Source organism: Haematobia irritans, chromosome 1 (genome assembly GCF_050003625.1).
Source record: "Haematobia irritans isolate KBUSLIRL chromosome 1, ASM5000362v1, whole genome shotgun sequence".
NCBI classification, from domain to species: Eukaryota; Metazoa; Arthropoda; class Insecta; order Diptera; family Muscidae; genus Haematobia; species Haematobia irritans.
In genome coordinates this window covers 53676261-53695798 of record NC_134397.1, presented here as the reverse complement: position 1 = coordinate 53695798, position 19538 = coordinate 53676261, and the positions used below count along the sequence as shown (strand labels likewise).

The window sequence follows — 19538 nt, the reverse complement described above, 5'->3', positions numbered from 1 at the left end:
TAGAAAATTTTGTCAAAATTTTATATTTCTATAGAAGATTTTGTCAAACTTTTATTTTTATAAATAATTTTGTCAAAATTATATTCCTATAGAAGATTTTGTCAAACTTTTATTTTTATAGATAATTTTGTCAAAATTATATTTCTATAGAAGATTTTGTCAAACTTTTATTTCTATAGAAAATTTTGTCAAAATTTTATTTCTATAGAAAATTTTGTCAAAATTTTATTTCTATAGAAAATTTTGTCAAAATTTTATTTCTATAGAAAATTTTGTCAAAATTTTATTTCTATGGAAAATTTTGTCAAAATTTTATTTCTACAGAAAATTTTTTCAAAATTTTATTTCTATAGAAAATTTTGTCAAAATTTTATTTCTATAGAAAATTTAGTCAAAATTTTATTTCTATAGAAAATTTTGTCAAAATTTTCTTTCTATAGAAAATTTAGTCAAAAATTTTAATATTTTGGAATATTTTTCAAAATCTTCCAAAACATCCAGAATTCTACCAAACAGAAGAAAAATCTACAATTTTTGGTAGAATTCTACCGTGTACGTGACCATCCACCCACAGCTACCACAAAAATTTGATCTTTAAATAAATACAACTCCGAGGAATTTTCTATGGTGGACCGCTCCATATCCCTTCACTGTCGAAATTGAGAGTGCAGGGTATGCTGCACCAATGTATATCCCCCCATATAATATTCCATTCTCCAAATGTGGCCATTCTGAAGACTTATTTTTCATTCAGTCCTCTTACAATCACACAAATATTGGTTCATATTTACCTATCGATTTCGGTCTGCCCTTTAGTATATAATAAATATCCACCCTATATTATAAATTGGTCTGTAGATCGCGTTTTATATTCCATGCCATTCAAATTCAATACGCTACCATAGTATTCACTACAAATAGTAAATTTTACCATATCATACTTAAACGATCCTATTACCCATGGCTGTTTGCTGTACAAGGAAAGGAAATCATAAATTTATAACATAGAAAAAAAAAATCTCAATAGACACATATCAAACTAATCTGTATTTCATGTTAATTGTTTTTTGTTTTTGTTTGCCTTGGTGTTTTTTTGTTTATATTTTACAAAAAAAAATAAGTGTATTGGTTTATGTTTGGTTTATATGAAAAAGAAAGATTGCAGTAACGCGATCTATACAAGAATATTTTTGTTACAGGAAAAAGGTTGAAAAATGTAAAAGGTTTTTGTTTTGTTATAAATGAATAATATATAATTTATAGTTTTTAGGAAATTCAAATATTTACAACATATAAATAATGAATTATTTTTTTGTATATTTTTCTATTTCTTTTTTTCTCGCTTTTTATATATGTAAATGTGCCTGTGTATCGTTGTTTTCGGGGGGGTTTATAACCTAAACTCACACACACACTCTTCAATATTAATAATGAATCAAAAAAAAATTACAAAAATTTTATATAATAATTTTAAAAATAATACTTTATTAAACATGCTACACATAAACAAACATTTGTAATTTAACAAAAAAAAAAAAAAAATACAAACCAATGTACGATCATGGCATTTCATTATGGCTTTTTAAATACATAACAATTGATAAAAAACAATTGTTGTTAAAAAATAATGTTTTTTAATGCTTTTCTGTTTTGTTGATTTAAAAACAAAAAATCCACACAAATTAAAAATTCCAATATTAATGCATTATATAATTACTAAATAATAAAATAAATATATTTATACATATTTATTTGTGCTTACAATGATCTTCTATTTCATTTCATTTACTTTGTGCATAATTCATAATGCCTTAATAACTGCAATCATGATTAATTATCACTATGGTATCATGAAATTTCATTTCCAATCTTCATTTCGTTAATTGAATATTTTTCGCCTTTACTCTTTCATTTAATTTTGCTCTCATCATTTTTTTTTTCACTTTACATTTCACTTGGCTTGGTTGGTTTCATACACGTTTTTGTCTATTTTTTAAATGTTTATATCGCTTTAACTTCAATTTCAATTATGTATTTTTCTGTTTTCTGTTTATTTTTTAATTTTAATTTTTTTTTAATCTCACATTTTTCCCCCAAATCTCATCACTAAAATTAAAAATAAAAAAACTTCACCTTCATCATTTTATTGGTCCACCCTTTTGAAATTCTTATCCAATCACAATATGTTTTTCTGTTGTTGTTTTTTTAATCTTGGTCTCCTCTTTTTTGTCTTCGATCATTTTGCAATTTGTTTTCTTTTTCAATAATAATTATTAATATTGCCACAAAAAATAAAAACGCAATGCTATTTCGAATTTTCTTACCAAAACTAATAACAACAAATCAATGTAATGAATTTGTTGTAAATTTTCCAAATTCAACAAAACTCACCACTATGCAAAATAATGCTGTAAACTCTTAAAAAATGAAATCTTGCAAAACAAAATCGCAAACAATTACCCAAAAAAAAAAAAAAACGAAATATTCTTTTGCTAAATTAATACTAAAAGGGGGCAATATTTTACTACTAATTAAACATCCAGAACGCATACGCACAGAGGTACGCTGCGCCCGTTGTAATGCCCATATGGGTCATGTCTTTGAGGATGGACCAAAACCTACCCGTAAACGTTATTGCATTAATTCAGCAGCCATTGAATTTATATCGGCCGAGGAACTAAACAAGAATGCTGGAGGAATGGCGGCAGCAAATGTTAATACAGCCACACCCATTGCCCAACAATAGCAGAGATGTTAATGTTAAGTGTGTAGGCAAAGCCTGACAAATTTTTTAACACAACTGAGGCCAATTTTTTCAATTATTTTTTTTGTTTTTGTACAACATTCTACATGTAACAATAAAAGTGGTCAATTTTTTTTTACCAACTGACATTCATATACAAATGTATAAAACAAAAAACAAAACAAAATTTCTCTGTTATACGACTTAAAAAAAAATAATTGTAATAATTCTCTAGATATGGTGACAATATTTTTCCACCTCTCTTATCCTCCCCAAAATGGATATTCTAATGCAATTCTTTTTCAGTGTAAATAAATGCAAAAATAAATAAAAGAAATGTAATTTGTTAACAAGTTTTTACACTATTCTAAATTTTTTGTTATTCATTGTTTCAATTTTTTTGCATTAACCAATAAACTATATATAATAAAACATGTATTTTTATAAACAAACAAAATATAATTATAAATGCGTGTTTGATTTAATGGATTTTTAAGGTTTGTCAACATATCTCTGATATTAAATAACGCAAGTAAAACGCTTTTTCATTTTTTTTAATAGAACATTTTGTTAAAATTTTATTTCTATAGAAAATTTTATCATAATTTTATTTCTATAGAAAATTTTTTCAAAATTTTATTTCTATAGAAAATTTTGTCAAAATTTTATTTCTATAGAAAATTTTGTCAAAATTTTATTTCTATAGAAAATTTTGTCAAAATTTTATGCCTACAGAAAATTTTGTCAAAATTGTATGCCTACAGAAAATTTTGTCTAAATTTAATTTCTATAATTTTTATTTCTATATAAAATATATAGAAAATTTTGTCAAAATTTTATTTCTATAGAAAATTTTGTCAAAATTTTATTTCTATAGAAAATTTTGTCAAAATTTTATTTCTATAGAATTTTTTTTTTTAAATTGTATTTCTATAGAAAATTTTATTCCTATATATAATTTTGTCAAAATTTTATTTCTATAGAATATTTTGTCAAAATTTTATTTCTATAGAAAATTTTGTCAATATTTCATTTCTTTAGAAAATTTTGTCAAAAATTTTATTTCTATAGAAAATTTTGTCAAAAATTTTATTTCTATAGAAAATTTTGTCAAAATCTTATTTCTATAGAAAATTTTGTCAAAATTTTATCTCTATAGAAAATTTTGTCAAAAATTTTATTTCTGTAGAAAATTTTACCAAAATTTTATTTCTATAGAAAATTTTGTCAAAAATTTTATTTCTATAGAAAATTTTGTCCAAAACTTTATATCTATAGAAAATTTTGTCAAAATTTTATTTCTATAGAAAATTTTATTAAAATTTTATCTCTATAGAAAATTTTGTCAAACATTTTATTTCTATAGAAAATTTTACCAAAATTTTATTTCTATAGAAAATTTTGTCAAAAATTTTATTTCTATAGAAAATTTTGTCAACAATTTTATTTCTATAGAAAATTTTGTCAAAATTTTATTTCTATAGAAAATTTTGTCGGAGGGTTCAAGTGTGGTTTTTGTTGGGTTTAATAAACTGCCTGAATTTATTCTGATAATTGGTTGATAGTTTTGCTGCAAGTAGAGGATGCTGATGAGGAATGTGGTAATTCCGAAACGTGCGTCCATCCAACCATCTTGCAGTCTATAGGGCTTTGCCCAAATAAATTTGACAAACATTCTTTTCCTCTGTTGGTTAAGCTACTCTTGTAGTTTAGTCAATGTATGGTTTTAAGCTGAAATAAAAAAACAACAACAATGCTTAAAGAACAAAACCAACAATAACAAAACAAAACAAAAAAAAATTTATTTCTATAGAAAATTTTATCAGAATTTTATTTCTATAGAAAATTTTGTCAAAATTTTATCTCTAAAAAATTTTGTCAAAATTTTATTTCTATAGAAAATTTTGTCAAAAATTTATCTCTATAGAAAATTTTGTCAAAAATTTTATTTCTGTAGAAAATTTTACCAAAATTTTATTTCTATAAAAAATTTTGTTCTATAGAAAATTTTGTCAAAAATTTTTATTTCTACAGAAAATTTTGTCAAAATTTTATTTCTAAAGAAGATTTTGCCAAAAACTTTATTCTATGGAAAATTTTGTCAAAATTTTATTTCTATAGAAAATTTTGGTAAAATTTTATTTCTACAGAAAATTTTGTCAAAATTTTATTTCTATAGAAAATTTTATTACTATAGAAAATTTTGTCAAAATTTTATTTATGTAGAAAATCTTGTCATAATTTTATTTCTATGGAAAATTTTATCAAAATTTTTTGCCTATAGATAATTTTGTAAAATTTTATTTCTATAGAAAATTTTGTCAAGATTTTATTACTATAGAAAATTTTGTTAAAATTTTATTACTATAGAAAATTTTGTTCAAATTTTATTTCAATAGAAAATTTTGTCAACATTTTATTTCTATAGACAATTTCGTCAAAATTTTATTTCTATAGAAAATTTTGTTAAAATTGTATTGCTATAGTAAAAGTTGGAGAGGTATGTTTTTTGGCTGTGGCAATCGTGGTTTAGACCCGAAGATTTTCATTGTGAGGTAGAAATGAAGCGATGGATGTCTTTTTACAGGCTTGGTTGACACGTACTGAGTACGACGGTGGTGAGTCCTATTGGAATGTCCATGCTCTATGTCTCAAGCCAATTCGCAATTATTTTGTTTGTTTTTGCATCGCAGTCATCGCGTAGTAAAGTGGTGCTATTTCTTTTTGGAGACTGAGAATTAACCTACAAATCAAAGTGTAGAAGAAAAAGTGCCATCTACGTTGTGCAGACAGACTACGGCGCTGTGAATGGACTTTGTCTAGAATTTCATTCAACGTTATTGTGAATGGATCTTCTTCATGACTATACAAGGGTTTTACCGACCGTCGTGTAATTAAGAACTACAGATGTCTCTTACCAAACATCCCGATTTGAAAAACTATAGATGTCTCTGTTTCATTTTTAGCGCTCAAAAGATGACGCTAGCATAAAACATACGGCAATACAGTAAATATTGAATGCCGATAGAGCAGTGTTTACGTTTCTGGGAATTAGGATAAACATATTAAAAAAACATACTTAAAATTAAAGCTTTGAAATTAGGTTATGACATGAATATAGTTTCAGTATTGTCTGATGCATGCAGAAAAAGATATGACCAAAATATTTCCAATTAAAAAGTTGATTCAAGTTGAAAGCGTGATCAATTAAAAAAAATAACTGATGCAATTAACTGTCTGATCAAATTAAAAATAAAGTCTGTTTAGAAAAGATGGAACCTGTTTTACGTTTTTAATTAAAATATTAATTTTCTCAACATTTTAATAAAAAAATATCTCCAAATAAAAAAAAATAATTGAAAATTTTATTCGGAAATAATTTTTTATATACCTATCATAAAAATCGTATGAAAATTTCCTGACGTCTTAAAGTAAAATAATTATGAATATAAATAATATGATAACTAAAAGTACCAACGAAATCAATAAATCAACGAAATCAAGAATATTTTTATTTTCAATTAATTGTCTGATTAATGCTTTCATTTTCGTGATTAAAGAATTTTCAAATAAAAAAATTAATTGGATCAATTAGGTTAGGTTAGGTTAGGTGGCAGCCCGATGTATCAGGCTCACTTGGACTATTCAGTCCATTGTGATACCACATTGGTGAACTTCTCTCTTGTCGCTGAGTGCTGCCCGATTCCATGTTAAGCTAAATTACAAGGGACCTCCTTTTTATAGCCGAGTCCGAACGGCGTTCCACATTGCAGTGAAACCACTTAGAGATGCTTTGAAACCCACAGAAATGTCACCAACATTACTGAGGTGGGATCAATTAATTCCGTTATTGAATCAGAAAAATAATTCTGTGCGTATATCCCGAACTACGTCATCTGCAGAGAATAAGGCCGACCCATTTTTGTCGGAGACAGCTGATACTAAATTTTTGCTTTTTGCGCGGCGGCTTGATGGCTAAGCCGATATAAATATGTGTGTTCGACGGAGGACATTTATTCATTATAAAATCAAATTGAAGTTATCGGAATGGTTATCAGATTTAGGGATCCACCGTGGTGCAATGGTTAGCATGCCCGCCTTGCATACACCAGGTCGTGGGTTCGATTCCTGCTTCGACCGAACACCAAAACGTTTTTCAGCGGTGGATTATCCCACCTCAGTAATGCTGGTGACATTTCTGAGGGTTTCAAAGCTTCTCTAAGTGGTTTCACTGCAATGTGGAACGCCGTTCGGACTCGGCTATAAAAAGGAGGTCCCTTGTCATTGAGCTTAACATGGAATCGGGCAACACTCAGTGATAAGAGATAAGTTCACCAATGTGGTATCACAATGGTCTGAATAGTCTAATTGAGCCTGATACATCGGGCTGCCACCTAACCAGAGAATGAAGCCGACCCATTTTTGTCGGCGGTGGCTGATACTAATTTTTTGCCTCCGGCGGCGGCGGCTTGACGGCTAAGCCGATATAAATTTGTCTTATCGGCGGCGGACAATTATCCATAATAAAATCAATTTGATGTTATCCGAATGGTAATGAGATTAGTTGTACAACTTATCTTCCAATCACATTTACATTTAATTCAAATGTTCTGAGCCAAATTTTTGCAGAATTATTATAGCAACTTGATACGGACGGATTTTGGGTGGAAAGTTTAACATTTTGACAAAAAATGCAACCATTATTAATAATTTTTTCTGATTCAAATCAATATTTTCGATTAATTGGCGGCTAACATTGAGTCGAGATGAGTCGACAAATTCGGCGACGGCTTCGACTGGTAAAAACTAGTCGGCGGCGGCTAAAATCGGCGGCGCGACTCGGCGGCTTCATTCTCTGCACCTAACCTAACCTAACCAGAGAATGAAGCCGACCCATTTTTGTCGGCGGCGGCTAACACTAAATTTTTGCCTCCGGCGGCGGCGGCTTGACGGCTAAGCCGACAAAAAATTGTCTGTTCGGCGGCGCAAAATTATCTATTATAAAATCAATTTGAAGTTTTCCGAATTGTAATGAGATTAGTTGTACAACCAATCTTACAATCAAATTTACATTTCATTCAAATTTTTTGAGCTAAATTTTTGTAAAACTATTATAGCAACTTGATAATAATTTAATGAAAGTGGAAAGTTCAAAATTTTGGCAAAAACTACAACAAATATTATTAAATTTTTCTGATATAAATCAATATTTTAGATTAATTGGCGGCTAAATTTGAGTCGAGATGAGTCGATATATTCGGCGGCGGCGTCGACTGCTAAAAACGGGTCGGCGACGGCTAAAATCGGCGGCGCGACTCGGCGGCTTCATTCTCTGAACCTAACCTAACCTAACCATCAGATTAGTTGTACAACCAATCTTACAATCAAATTTACATATTATTCATATCTTTTAAGCAAGATTTTAGCGAAATTATGTTAACTTCGTATTGAATGATTGTGAATCGAAAGTTTAGAATTTTGACAGAAACATTTATACGTAAATTTTTCTGTCTTGAGTAAATATTTTTGATTAATTGGCGTTTGAATTTGAGTCGATATATTTGGCGGCGGCGTCGACTGGCAAAAAAGGGGTCGACGGCGGCTTCATTCTCTGCTCATCTGTTGTCAATACCGCATTACCAATAGTAGAAATAGTAAATCGTAGTAGATGAAGGAACACAACTATTAAATATAGTTCATATACAACCCTGCCCATCCGATGTGTCATTTATGATTTACAATAGATGTCGCTACTATAGGCGGTAGGCAATAATTAAAATTTGAAAATTAAATGTAGTATTCCCATGGGAGAGCGGAAATTTATTTTTAAGCACCTCTAGCGAAAATTTCCCTTGCATGCCAGCAAAACAGTTTTGTTATGTATTTCTTATGCGAGCAAAATGTAACAATCGATAATAGCGTCCAACAGAATTTCCATTAGCAAATATAGCAATACATTTCTTACGAATATCGCTAGAGGTGCGTATCAGCCTTGAATGTAAATAAGGCAGTTTAGCCATGTGTTTCTTTTAGAAATGTAAACAATCGATAACATCGTTAGCAAAAGTGTCTAATAGGCCTAGTGAAATGTCTGCATAGGCACAACGGGCTTTACCACAAATTCCAACAGCATTTGGTGGAAAGTTCGTAAAATGTGATACCACATTGGCGATATTGATCTAAGTGTATCCGTAAGAATCTAAACCTTTCCTCTATAATCCAATGCCGTAGAAAATAAAACAATATATTTTTAATTTTTCTTTTTCGTTTATAATTTTATTCATCTTCATTTTCTCTATTTATTTCATTATCTTCATATTTTCTTGGTATTTGTTTGGTTTTTGTTTTTTTTTTTTTTTTTAATATTATTATTATTATTATTAACTATAACTTTGTTATTAGAACTTATTATTCTATGTGTATGTCATTTATGTATCTTTGTATAATATAATGTATTTATGCGAATATATAATGCTTGTATGTATGAGAGTTTTATTTTTTTGTTTTTATTCGCTTATTTTAGTAATAAAAAAATTAAATGCAGTTTAACAGATACATAGAAAAAATCTAAAAATAAAAACTTTATAAATATAACAAAGGTTTTAAAATTTTGAGAAAAAATATTTACGCTCAGCGATAGAATAAGATCAATGTAAGTATGACCATTCCATCTTGTGGGAATATTTAAATTTTGTTTGCATTATGAATTTTTATATCCAATAATATATATACGTTTTCAAAATAAAAAATATATAATATATAATTGCTAAATGTTATCCCAATTGGTTTAGAACATTTTCTTATTGTTTTTAATTTTTAAAAATTTTTTAAATAAAATATTTCTATTTAATTTTTGTTGCAAACATATACTTTTATCTCAAATAAAATATATTTTTTTTGAATTTCATTTTTATATATTTTGAAAGAGAAATATATTATAAATGGTCTTTAAGAACATTTTCGAAAGAAAATGCCTGATGTTATCTTAATCAGTCTAGACCATTTTCTTAAAATCTTTTTTGATTTTTGAAAAATTCTTACAATTTTGAAATTTTAAAATATTTTCTCTCAGTTTCTGTTATTTTATTACTTTTATCTTGTATAAAATTATTGAGCACTTCCCTCAAGGTGTACGAAAGGGGGTTTTTATGGGGTATTCATACTCATACATACTTTGCTTTGAATTAATTAAAACTTATATAAACACATGATGATGGCAATTCTAGTGATGGAATGAGTATTTGAAAAAATAATTTTTAATGAAATTCTGTTTACATATTACTAAGTATTTTTCTGGGGTCTGTTATGTTATTTAGCTACATATGTTTACTTTTTTTTGTTTTGCATGTTCTTGTTTGTAATTATTATTTTTTTTTAGTTTTTAGAAAATTCTTTGAATTTTTTTTCCACATCCTGCCCAAGGATTGATACTTGTGATTTTTAGTAATGTATTTGTTTTTATTTTTCTTCCTAAAGAGCTAAATATATATATGGGGGTTTATCTCATTCCACCATCCTTGTGTTAATAGTTTTTTATCATTGTTATGATCTGCTTTGTGAGCATTTTAAATATTCAGCTATGTTTTTTTATTTGTTTTTCTTTATTTTCCTATATAAATATACATTGATGTTTTAGTCCTTACTTTTTCTATACATTATCAATTTAAACTTATTTAACAATTTTGTTTGTCTGGTTTTAGTTTTTATTATTTGTTTTTTTTAGGATATTTTATATATTTACATATTTACATAGTTCGCGCAGTGTTAGAGAACATTTTTGTGGTAAATATTTAAAATATATATATATGTAATTAATTTGAGTGGGAGAAAGAAATGAAAACCATACAATTATAAAGATGGTTATTTATTTAAAATGAAATAAATAAATTAGTTTTTATATACAAAAAAAAGAAATACTTTTATCGCCATGTAGTTTTATGAAGCTCCTTTAAAAGACAATAAGATATCAAAAATCCATCTCTTTATGGTACAACCACAACCAAAACGATTGTCGGTAAGCGTTTTACTTGTTTCCCTTTATTCGCTAGAGCTAAAGATACCTCGCCGAACTAAAATCTATGGCATTAGTGTGTAAACATAACTATAGCGATAAGCGTAAACTTGTTTACGTGCATTTCTTATGTGAAGTCCAAAATACGCGAAGGAATACTGTCACGGCTAGCCGTGTGTCGTCAAATTAAACGCTATTGCCATGCGGAAATTATTTTATATTTTAAAGTACCCAACAAATACTTTTAATTCCAAGATTTGTACCCACAAAAAGGTAGTTGCGGGAAGATTGCGAACACTTGCTCCAAAGACAATAAAGGATAGGTTTTTGCATCGCATCATTACGACGGTTGCCATAGTTGATTAGAATTCTATCAAAAAGGGCAGATTTTTTACTGTTTTGTAGATTGGTAGAATTCTTGATGTTTTGGTAGATTTTGCAAAACATTCCTCTCCAATTAGGAGATATTTCATTTTTCTATCGAAATAAAATGTTGACAAAATTTTCTATAGAAATAAAATTATGACAAAATTTTCTATAGAAATAAAAGTATGACAAAATTTTCTATAGAAATAAAATTTTGACAAAATTTTCTATAGAAATAAAAGTTTGACAAAATTTTCTATAGAAATAAAATTTTGACATAATTTTCCATAGAAATAACATTTTGACAAAATTTTCTATAGAAATTAAAATTTTGCAAGATTTTCTTTAGAAATAAAATTTTGACAAAATTTTCCATAGAAACAAAATTTTCTATAGAAACAAAATTTTGACCACTTTTTCAATTGAAATAAAAATTTTGACAAAATTTTCTAAAGAACCGAAATTTTGACAAAATTTTCTTTAAAAATTAAATTTTGACAAAATTTTCTATAGAAATAAAATTTTTACCAATTTTTCAATAGAAATAAAAATTTTACCAATTTTTCAATAGAAGTAAAAATTTTGACAAAAAATTCTTTAGAAATTAAATTTTGACAAAAATTTCTATAGAAATAAAATCTGACACAATTTTCTCTAGAAATAAAATTTTGACAAGATTTTCTATAGCAATAAAATTTTGACAAAATCTTCTATAGAAAAGAAAATTCTTTTCTATAGAAATAAAATTTTGACAAAATTTTCTATAGAAATAAAATTTTGATAAAATTTTCTATACAAATGAAATGTGGACAAAAATTTCTATAGAAATAATTTAGTATAATAATTCATTTAATTTTGTTTCTATAGAAAATTTAGTCAAAATTTTCTTTCTATAGAAATTTTTATCAAAATTTTATTTCTGCATAAAATTTTGTCAAAATTTTCTATAAAAATAAAATTTAGACAAAATTTTCTATAGAAATAAAATTGTGACAAAATTTTCTATAGAAATAAAAGTATGACAAAATTTTCTATAGAAATAAAAGTTTGACAAAATTTTCTATAGAAATTAAAATTGTGCAAGATTTTCTTTAGAAATAAAATCTTGACAAAATTTTCTATAGAAATAAAATTTTGACAATATTTTCTATAGAAATAAAATTTTGACAAAATATTCTATAGAAACAAAATTTTCTATGGAAACAAAATTTTGACCACTTTTTCAATTGAAATAAAAATTTTGACAAAATTTTCTAAAGAACCGAAATTTTGACAAAATTTTCTTCAGAAATTAAATTTTGACAAAATTTTCTATAGAAATAAAATTTTTACCAATTTTTCAATAGAAATAAAAATTTTACCAATTTTTCAATAGAAATAAAAATTTTGACAAAAATTTCTTTAGAAATTAAATTTTGACAAAAATTTCTATAGAAATAAAATCTGACAAAATTTTCTCTAGAAATAAAATTTTGACAAAATTTTGACAAGATTTTCTATAGCAATAAAATTTTGACAAAATCTTCTATAGAAAAGAAAATTCTTTTCTATAGAAATAAAATTTTGACAAAATTTTCTATAGAAATAAAATTTTGATAACATTTTCTATACAAATGAAATGTGGACAAAAATTTCTATAGAAATAATTTAGTATAATAATTCATTTAATTTTATTTCTATAGAAAATTTAGTCAAAATTTTCTTTCTATAGAAATTTTTATCAAAATTTTATTTCTGCATAAAATTTTGTCAAAATTTTCTATAAAAATGAAATTTAGACAACATTTTCTATGGAAATAAAATTTTGACAAATTTTCTATAGAAATAAAATTGTGACAAAATTTTCTATAGAAATAAAATTTTGACAAGATTTTCTATAGCAATAAAATTTTGACCAACTTTTCAATAGAAATAAAAATTTTGGCAAAATTTTCTATAGAAATTAAAATTTTGCAAGATTTTCTTTATAAATAAAATTTTACAAAAATTTTCTTTAGAAATAAAATTTTGACAAAAATTTCTTTAGAATTTAAATTTTGACAAAAATTTCTATAGAAATAAAATCTGACAAAATTTTTTATAGAAATAAAATTTTGACTAAATTTAGAAATTAAATTTTGACAAAAATTTCTATAGAAATAAAATGTTGACAATATTTTCTATAGAAAAGAAAATTCTGACTCAATTTTCTTTAGAAATAAAATTTTGACCAAATTTTCTTTAAAAATAAAATTTGGAAAACAATTTTTGACACAATTTTCTATAGAAATAAAATTTTTAGAAACTTTTCTATAGAGATTCCATTTTGACAAAATTTTCTATAGAAATAAAAATGTTGACAAAATTTTCTGTAGAAATAAAATTTTGAAAAATTTTCTTTAGAAATAAAATGTGGACCAAATTTTCGATAGAAATAAAAATTTTGACAAACTTTTCTTTAGAAATTAAATTTTGACAAAAATTTCTATAGAAATAAAATTTTGAAATGAAATTCTGACAAAATTTGCAATAGAAATAAACATTTTGACAACATTTTCTAAAGAATCAAAATTTTGACAAAATTTTCTTTAGAAATTGAATTTTGACAAAAATTTCTATAGGAATAAAATCTGACAAAATTGTTTATAGAAATAAAATTTTGACAAAATTTTCTATAGAAATAAAATTCTGACAAAATTTTCCATAGAAATAACATTTTGACAAAATTTTCTATAGAAATTAAAATTTTGAAAGATTTTCTTTAGAAATAAAATTTTGATAAAAGTTTCTATAGAAATATAACTTTGGTAAAACTTTCTATAGAAATAAAATTTTGACAAAATTTTCTGTAGCAATAAAATTTTGATAAAAATTTCTATAGAAAGAAAATTTTGACTAAATTTTCTATACAAATAAAATTTTGATAAAATTTTCTATAGAAATAATTTTTTGACAAAATTTTCTATAGAAATAAAATTTTGATAAAAATTTCTAAAGAATCAAAATTTTGACAAAATGTAGACAACATTTTCTAGAGAAATAAAATTTTGACAAAATTTTCTAATTTGGTAACACCTTCTATAGTAATAAAACTGTGGTAAAACTTTCTATAGAAATAAAATGCTTACAAAATTTTCCATAGAAATAACATTTTGACAAAATTTTCTATAGAAATTAAAATTTTGCAGGATTTTCTTTAGAAATAAAATTTTGCAAACATTTTCTATAAAAATAAAATTTTTATAAAAGTTTCTATAGAAATAAAACTTTGGTAAAACTTTCTATAGTAATAAAACTTTGGTAAAACTTTCTATAGAAAGTTTGATAAAATTTTCTAAAGAAATAAAATTTTAACAAAATTTTCCATAGATATAAAATTTTAACAAAATTTTCTATAGAAATAAAATTTTGACAAAATTTTTTATAGAAATAAAAATTTTGACAAAAAATTCTATAGAAATACAATTTTGACAAAATTTTTCTATAGAAATAAAATGTTGACAAAAATTTTTATAGAAATAAAATTTTGTCAAATTTTACTATGGGAATTAAATTTTGCAAAGTAAGTTTTTTTGGTAGTTTTTTACTGGTGATGAAAAGTAGATCCTCTACAATAATCATATGGTTATGCCTCAACATCGACGGTAAAGCCGAATATATATGGAAAGAAGCTTATAATGTTTATTTGGTGGGACCAGCTGGGTGTGATGTGCTATCCAACTTAATTGATGCATTTGAGACGAGGATTGTATGATAAAAGACCACAATAGTTGGAAAGGCACGACAAAGTGAGTTCGTTTCTTATGAGAAAGGCAACAATTGGGTTGATTCGCGGGTTGAGTCAAAAGACCAATCGTTTAAAAAATTCCACATTATTAATTTGCGCTACCAATAATAAGACATTACATGCTTTTATTCAAGTCCAATACTGAAGATAAAAAAATGATCCTATATTGACATTAAAATCACTCCGAAGCAATAAAAAGGGAAATTTGCCGACAAACTTATGCTATTAGATTTTGTTTGTTTCTCGCGGAAAATATTCCGCCTAACGCTGCGGTTATGTTTTTGTACATAATTTCCTGGCGATAAATGGTATAGTGTTGTCATTGTTATTTTTGGTATTTTTACCAAAAGCCTACTTTTCGCCTCAGTTATGTTTTCCAAATTTTGAAAAGTCGACTTTTTGACTTTCGTTGCGATTTTGTGAATTTGCTTTTAAAATTCTACTGTTGTCACTATTAACACTCGTTTTGGCTAGATAGCAAAAATATAAAAAAATCGAATTTGAAATTTATAAAAAGTGGACTTCGATTTGTCGTTTTTTTTTAACAAAACAATTTAGAGTATACAATATGTCTACTTCCACTTTTTTTTCCAAATTTCCCATTTCGATATTGATATTCCGATTGCCTACCGACAATCGTCATGATTGTGTTTAGACACTCAAACATTTAAACTGAATTAATCGAAAGTTATGTGAATACTGCGTTTATTTGAATATGATTAATCTTACAAATGCAACTGTTTTATTTTATGGAAATAACTGATTAACTAACATTGATTTATTACAAATATCGGACTACAATATGCTTATATATATATATATTTTTTTTTAATATTCTAATAATAACTTAGATGCTAATAAATTATTTCCATAGATATTAACTAGGTTTAAAAACAACATTTATGAGTATTGAGTTTAAATCATTTTTTTACATTGACAATTATAGTTAAGATGATAAATACATTTTATTATTTTTACTTTATTTATAAGAAATCACAACTTAACAAATACTCGATTGTTTAGACTTAACAACTAGTTAAACTTATGAATAATTTTTAAATATATATATATAGACTAACAATATTTAATCAATATATCATTAATAATTAATTTATTTACATTCATCTATATATATGGATATATAAAAAGATTTCTTTTCAATTAATAATAATTTCTTTAATTAGTATTATATTTTTTAGTTAGTATTTAGTTGATTAGGTGCAGTCTAAAAGTTTGTTTTAATTTTTATCTTTTTAACTAAGACAATATAATTTTTTATAATGTTATCTCTTCAAGCTCCAGTGAAAATTTTGCCAATGGTAACAAATTAATGCATTTATTTTAGCAAAAATTCTATGAACATGGAGTTATTGACTGGTTCCTTTACAATTCGTTATGCACCTATACCGATTTTTGCTGCCTAACGACTGGTTTTATATTATTTTCATTTAAAAGAAAATATAATATAATAATATATTAATTTACTAGCCTTACCAGAAAATTTTAAATCCAGCCAATATCATAACAACTGCAGCTTCCAAAATCCCAATGAATAGAATCGTTTATGCGAGCATTATTTCCATGATCTCGTTGTTATCGACTCGTTTCATTTTAGTTTCATTAAATTGGGCTAAAAAAATATGAATTGACAGAAACTGGCTTAAATATATTAAATTACTACTCTTAGAAAAAGAAAGCTCCAAATCGATCAAATTGCATATAAATTGCATTATGGCAGCTGCCATGAACTCAGGGAATAATATCGTGAGAGCAGTCTTTATGTGCCGACATCGATAATCTTCAGCATAAATTTTTATGAGAATGAGAAAATTTTGATTTGTCTTCATGAGCATGAGGAAGAAAAATCGGAAAATTGATTTTTTTTGAAGAAACATCAAATAATTAGTTGGAATACAGTTTTTGAAGAAGTTTTTGTCAATGTCGATAACACAGCGTCAATGAAATAAAAAATCACAATGCATTTTTTAAATATTTGTGCGGTTTGTGCAAAACTCTCTCCACCATGAAAAAGCTACATTTCCCGGAAGAAGAAATTTGGTTTAAGTACCAATAATGGAATCAAAAATCGTAATGCATTTTTAAGGCCGGTATATAGCTAAACTTTCGCAGAAGCTTTATGACAGAAAATGCAAATGTCGCATGCAAAACCTCTTGCAATTCCTCTTTATGATAATTCATTATGTCTATAGCAGACTTTAAGGCGCCCGCTGAACTTATGGGAGCTCAATGAGAACAATCGATATCAACGTTCATGGAATTTTTGTTAGCAAAAGTATCTATTAGAGGTCTGCACAATTCCATTTGTAAATGCAGAGTACACGTGTACTTGCTATTTGAGAGAGTCGCAAAACAATTGGTACACATTTTAATGAACACCAAAAGCCACGAGTAACTTCTTGTTGCTACTCTGATGTCTTCACTACCAACAAACACATATTCCTCTTTCTCTCTTATTGAAGTGTACTCAGAGTGATCACGTCACGACAGCGAATTGCATACATGTAGTGAAAAGTTATTCGATGCAGACCTCTAGTATCTATGCATTTTTATGGGTAGCTGTAGTATTTTTTGGTTAGAGGGTCATAACGAGTTTTAGGTGGATCAGTCGTTTCTTGCACATAAAGCCCGAATACAGTTTTACCATACATATCTTATGGGAGCAAAATGTAAACAATCGGTAACAACGGTATTGCTACCACGGTTGCCACAGTTGGTAGAAATCTACCAAAAATGGTAGACTGGTAGATTTCTTGAAGTTTTGGTATATTTTATTTTTTTTTTTTATAGAAATAAAATTTTGCACATAGAAATAAAATTTTGACAATATTTTCGATAGAAATAATATTTTGACAAAATTTTCTATAGAAATAAAATTTGGATAAAATTTTCTATAGAAATAAAATATTGACAAAATTTTCTATAGAAATAAAATTTTGCAAAAACTTTCTATAGAAATAAAATTTTGACAAAATTTTCTATTGGAATAAAAATTTTGACAATATTTTCTGTAGAAATAAAATTTTGCAAAAAATTTCTATAGAAATAAAATTTTGACAAAATTTTTCGATAGAAATAAAATTTTGCAAAAAATTTCTATAGAAATAAATTTTTGGAAAAATTTTCTATAGAAATAAAATTTTGCAATAATTTTCTATAGAAATACAATGAATAAAATTTTGACAACATTTTCTATAGAAATAAAATTTTGCAAAAATTTTCTATAACATTTTGACAAAATTTTCTATAGAAATAAAATTTTCTATAGAAATAGAAATAAAATTTTTACAACATTTTCTTTTGGAATAAAATTTTGACAAAATTTTCTATAGCAATAAAATTTTGACAACATTTGCTATAGAAATAAAATTTTGCAAAAATTTTCTATAGAAATAAAATTTTGCAAACATTTTCTATAGAAATAAAATTTTGACAAAATTTTCTATTGGAATAAAAATTTTGACAAAATTTTCTAGAAAAATAAAATTTTGCAAAAATTTTCTATAAAATGTTGACAACATTTTCTATAGAAAGAAAATTTGGACAAAATTTTCTATAGAAATAAAATTTTGAAAAAATTTTCTTTTGGAATACAAATTTTTACGACATTTTCTTTTGGGATAAAATTTTGACAAAATTTTCTATATAAATACAATTTTGACAACATTTGCTATAGAAATAAAATTTTGACAAAATTTTCTATTGGAATAAAAATTTTGACAAAATTTTCTAGAGAAATAAAATTTTGCAAAAATTTTCTATAAAATGTTGGCAACATTTTCTATAGAAATAAAATTTGGACAAAATTTTCTATAGAAATAAAATTTTGACAAAATTTTGTTTTGGAATACAAACTTTGACAACATTTTCTAGAGAAATAAAATTTTGCAAAAATTTTCTATAGAAATAAAATTTGGACAAAATTTTTACAACATTTTCTTTCGGAATAAAATTTTGTTCAAATATTCTATAGAAATAAAATTTGACAAAATTTTCTATAGAAATAAAATTTTGACAAAATTTTCTATTGGAATAAAAATTTTCACAAAATTTTCAAGAGAAATAAAATTTTGCAAAAATTTTCTATAAAATGTTGACAACATTTTCTATAGAAAGAACATTTGGACAAAATTTTCTATAGAAATAAAATTTTGAAAAAATTTTCTTTTGGAATACAAATTTTTACAACATTTTCTTTTGGGATAAAATTTTGACAAAATTTTCTATAGAAATAAAATTTTGACAAAATTTTCTATAGAAATAAAATTTTGCAAAAACTTTCTATAGAAATAAAATTTTGACAAAATTTTCTATTGGAATAAAAACTTTGACAATATTTTCTGTAGAAATAAAATTTTGCAAAAAATTTCTATAGAAATAAATTTTTGGAAAAATTTTCTATAGAAATAAAATTTTGCAATAATTTTCTATAGAAATAAAATGTTGACAAAATTTTCGATAGAAATAAAATTTTGACAAAATTTTCTATTTGGACAAAGTTTTCTATAGAAATAAAATTTTTACAACATTTTCTTTTGGAATAAAATTTTGACAAAATTTTCTATAGCAATAAAATTTTGACAACATTTGCTATAGAAATAAAATTTTGCAAAAATTGTCTATAGAAATAAAAG

The 19538-nt window shown here is 25.2% G+C and overlaps 1 protein-coding gene across 4 annotated transcripts in view; it reads left to right on the top strand.

Annotated features, from left to right (window-relative positions):
- Positions 1 to 3212, top strand: part of LOC142220916 (methionine-R-sulfoxide reductase B1-like) — a 43356-nt gene extending 40144 nt beyond the window's left edge. For 2 of the 4 annotated variants that reach the window (XM_075290332.1, XM_075290338.1), the window contains one exon: positions 2511 to 3212. In XM_075290332.1, the coding sequence (XP_075146447.1) occupies positions 2511 to 2746 (236 nt within the window). In that variant the 3' untranslated portion in view covers positions 2747 to 3212. The remainder of the gene's footprint in view (positions 1 to 2510) is intronic. The other 2 variants (XM_075290333.1, XM_075290339.1) reach the window with 1 other exon arrangement.
- The last annotated feature ends 16326 nt before the right edge of the window (positions 3213 to 19538 follow it).